The 4,245-nt window shown below is 41.4% G+C and overlaps 1 protein-coding gene across 1 annotated transcript in view; it reads left to right on the forward strand.

Annotated features, from left to right (window-relative positions):
* Positions 1-746: 746 nt before the first annotated feature.
* Positions 747-4,245, forward strand: part of prex2 (phosphatidylinositol-3,4,5-trisphosphate-dependent Rac exchange factor 2) — a 76,050-nt gene continuing 72,551 nt past the window's right edge. The window contains exon 1 of the mRNA XM_020599995.1: positions 747-1,180. Coding sequence (XP_020455651.1) covers positions 1,043-1,180 — 138 coding nt within the window. The 5' untranslated portion in view covers positions 747-1,042. The remainder of the gene's footprint in view (positions 1,181-4,245) is intronic.

Below are 4,245 nucleotides of genomic sequence, written 5' to 3' on the forward strand. Positions count from 1 at the left end.
AAGTGCCCCAATATCTCTCAGATATTATAAAGTCATTTGCAACTTAATGATGCAAACAGAGGTTTCATGACTGAAATGCATTACTTCATTAAGCAACTACTTTGCTTTATTAAAAGGAGAAAGCTACTGAACTGATTTAAAGTAATACAACATCATTATTTTGCATGGTTAACTTCTGCAGTGGCACTCATTATATTCAGCTTGTTTCCAGCAACACCAGGCTCTAAAAGTGGAGTGAAACTCACTCTATGAGACTTAATGAAATGGAGCAAAAGACTGAGCAGGCTGCCTTTGGCTTTTTTTTTCATATCTTCTTCTTATCTGGACAGAAACAAATAGTTATGTCATTTTCTCCCAAGTTATACTATGGCAAGTTTATTATCTGATGTTTTTCATATCTTTATGGCTTTAGAAAAAGAAGTCAAGTGAATATTTTCCTGTTCCGTCCAGGATTCAGGAGCGCAAGGTTGACTAGAGATAACTATCATAATCTCAAAAAAATTAAAAGAAGGGGTATTTTTAAAAAAGCATTTCAGTTTATTAATTCAGCCAGTGCCCTGCATTTTGCTTTCAGAAGTTTTTCTTGCCAATTTTGGTCGGTGGCAAACCGTATAAAACTGTCAAGAGGTGTTTTTCTCACAACTTGTTGCAGAACGTTTATTTTGAAAGCGACAGTGGAAAATGTGGCCTGTATTATTGTTGACTTGACACTGGTCCTCTGCATAAACAGCTTCAGGGAGGCAGGATTAGGATGGACATTGTGGGAGTTACATGGACTGAACTTATTAAATGTGTTCAGTTGTACGCTCACGCTCGGGGGAAGGTGTCTCGCATTGCTGTGCAACGTTCATCTTTATTTCATTTTTCAAATGAGTGGCGTTGTTATCCCGCATTTCGGTATTTTTTGTAACTTTTCAGTGCAGAGACAGTTTGCGCCCACTCTTTGGACCGTGACGCCAATTTAAAACGTTCTCAAATGAGTTTTTGTGATGTTAAATTTTGAACAGCTGAGGGTCATAAGGTTTGCACTGATTTACTCACAATGACTGAGGAGAGCAGAACTGAGCACAGAGCTGAAAGCGGGAAGGACTTGGAGAAACAGCTACGATTACGAGTGTGCGTCCTAAATGAACTTTTAAAGACTGAACGGGATTATGTCGGGACGCTAGAGTTTCTCTCGGTGAGTTTTGGCTATTTTAACGAGTGACAACACATATGCGCACTTTTTTTTCAAGAAAATGAAACCCCAAAGCAGACAAACAAAAACAGCCTGCCTGTTTAGTATGCACGGTGCGTCGGGTTCCAACGCGTCCACCTTTAAATGTTAATAACCAGCACAAACTCCCCCGCATACTGTTCCTTTTACTGATGTGAGCAGGGTGTCACACATAAGAATCACCGTTTTATACTGTCAACCTCCAACACTTTGTCAACCCACTCCACTGATGGAGATATAAACTTTTCAGATTGCAAGTGTGAAATTGGAGGGACAGTCATAAAGGGGCATGTTACAGCTTTAGTTCCCGCGCTGCCAGTGGGATTAATGTGAATAAAAATAGTTGTTTGTATTACCAGGGAACTCTATAATAAGTAAAGAGTAAATGGTCTTATACTTGAATAGCACTACCGGAACTGGCAACACATCTGCAGCCGCACACTGAGTGTTACACTCGGTTGCTGCAGCACAGGAATGATGCGCTGTCAGCTTAATGACATTACAGAAAACAACACCCAAGACGTGATGGAAGGGCAACTAGGATAGCACTTCCCATTTAAACCAGAAAGTGGTGAAGTTGTCATTGTTAAAAGCTGGTAATCAATTAACAATCAGTGGCTACTCAGGGTTTTGCAGTGAGTGTGTTGATGTTGTGATCATGTACTGTGCGCACAGATCGCTTCCACTGTGTTTTTTCAGTAGATTCACTTTCTCCTCAACAATGGGAAGTTTGCAGGGTTGTCAGTTATGTGTTTCACAGACTGCATCTACTGTATGAAAGTGTACACCCTGACACCCCTCCTGCTGCCCAGATGTCTTGAATTCAGGACAGAAGGACCAAGGAGGACAGGGGGTTTTATCTGGAATTTCTTAGAAGTGGCATCACTGGAGAAATGGAGGGAGCAATTACACAAGGGGTTGTGTCCTCTGTCTTTGTGGTGGGAGTTTTGGGGAATGCAGCCACCCCTCCTCTATCTCTCCTGTAGAGCTGGAACTGGGATTCATCTCAGAAGTGACTGATCCTTTCAAAGCCACTTTGTTCATATCATGGAAGCATTATATCCAGATCTGACAGGAAAAGATAGCTAATTGTTGGTTTGACTGCTTGTTACAGCCAATAGAGCTGGATATTGATGAAAAGGAGGTGAGAAAGAGGAAAAGACAAAGTTTCCATTATCTTGTCTTTTTGTCCTGGAGAGCATGGTGGGAGATACTTAGGATGATCAAAGACAGCCCTACTTATAGAGAGGGGTTATATTCAAGACTTTCATTTGATCACACACAAACCAATCCCCCCCCCCATGTCCACTTTATTGCCCTGTTACCGCCAGTTGCAAACCAAACAAGTTTGTGTGTCTAGAGGTCAGAAAGGAGGCCAGCCCTGCCCCCCTTTGTGTGGCTCCCTCTTGGGATTATCCAGGGGACTCATTACCAGGAGGGAGAGGAGTAGATGGGATATCGCCAAAAGGGTGACGGGTGGGGGTGGGGAGCGATCTCCAGGAGTGACTGGGCTTGGTGCCTTCTTTTGTAAAACCATATTTCCTGAAGGAGGAATTCCTCAGAGGTTAGGAAATGCTGGGGAACAATGAGGCTTCAGGCAGTTGAACTGTAGAGATTCTTGCTGCTGATCTGTGGAACCCAAACACCATGCACCTCACATATACTTTACTATTGAGATGACCAAAGCAGTTTATCCAAGGACAGTCTGAACTTATTGTGTACTTTCTTGTGGGAAAATAGGCAGATTACAGTCAATGAGTTCTTTGTATTTTTTCATGTTTTTAGCCACACTATCTCATTAAATACTTTAAATCTCAGAAAACTGATTATCAGGGGATGACATTTACACTATTATTTTAAATACAGCAGAATATTATTGTTTTATGTGAAAAATGTGTAGGTCAGTAGACAAGTTGGTCGCCACTGCCTCTTTTCAGTGAAACACATGACAACCATGATCTGAGTGATGTTGACTGTTGTACCTCCAAATTTCATTGGCACAGAATCAGAAATCTCAGGCTGAAAACAGCCAATTCCAATCTCCTCCGATTGGTCTGTGCATCTCTAGATGACACTGATGCAAAGCGTAAACATCTATGCCAGATGTACCATTATTTTGACACTCTAGTAGAATCTAGTTTCACCTACATCCATATGAACTGAACAGGTTAGACAATAAATGGCAGTTGTTAGGGTGATTTTCATTATTAGATAGAAATGAATATAATTAGTTAGGGTTTTACACGCCTCACACAGTTCAGCTGCTGTGTACTCTGGAAATTCACATTAGTGTGCAGAACAGCGGTGCATGCGGAGAATGAATTGGGCAGCTGGGATTAGTGTTGCAGATGAGTCATTAAACCTTGAGTCCAAGTCACCAAAAAATAGTCTGAGTCAAGTCCCCGTTACCTGAGTCCAAGACGTCAAGATCTACATTAAACACAACTGACACAGCTGCCGTCGTTTTAAAAAGGAGCTTGCTTACTGCGATATACTACTTGGATGTCCTTGTCTCCAACTTTTCCGAACACAATAAACAGTCCTAGTCTGACTCATCAGCGCTCAAGTCCAAGTCAATTCACAAGTCCTGAAAATCAGGACTCTAGTTGGCCTGGATTCGAGTACTACAACACTGGCTGGGACTTTTCTTTTTTGTTTTATACTGTGTCCCAGAAGGTGTAGTGACTGTTCCATCCAATTATATTGAATGCCGTGTTGACGTGTATTTTTTGCTCTTTTTAAGTTGATGTTTATTATGATCCCCGTCAGGCTAGAACTGCATGTTTCCTCCTCACTGAGCACGATCCTGAAATTCAGATCTGCCAGAGTAATTGGATTTGATTTCTCCTTAGTAAAAATGCTGGCAGTTGCTTTTTTGTCTGTCCCTGGTGTCAGGCCCCATAATGAAGTGCCTTACTTGCATTTTAATTTCACACCAGGGCCTCTAAACAGGTGGCCTGCATTTTAGGCAGTATTTGCAAAGATGTAAACATCATTTCTCCTTGTTTTTTACCTTTTTTTTTTTTTAA

Source organism: Monopterus albus, unplaced genomic scaffold (genome assembly GCF_001952655.1).
Source record: "Monopterus albus unplaced genomic scaffold, M_albus_1.0 scaffold44.1, whole genome shotgun sequence".
Taxonomy (NCBI): Eukaryota; Metazoa; Chordata; class Actinopteri; order Synbranchiformes; family Synbranchidae; genus Monopterus; species Monopterus albus.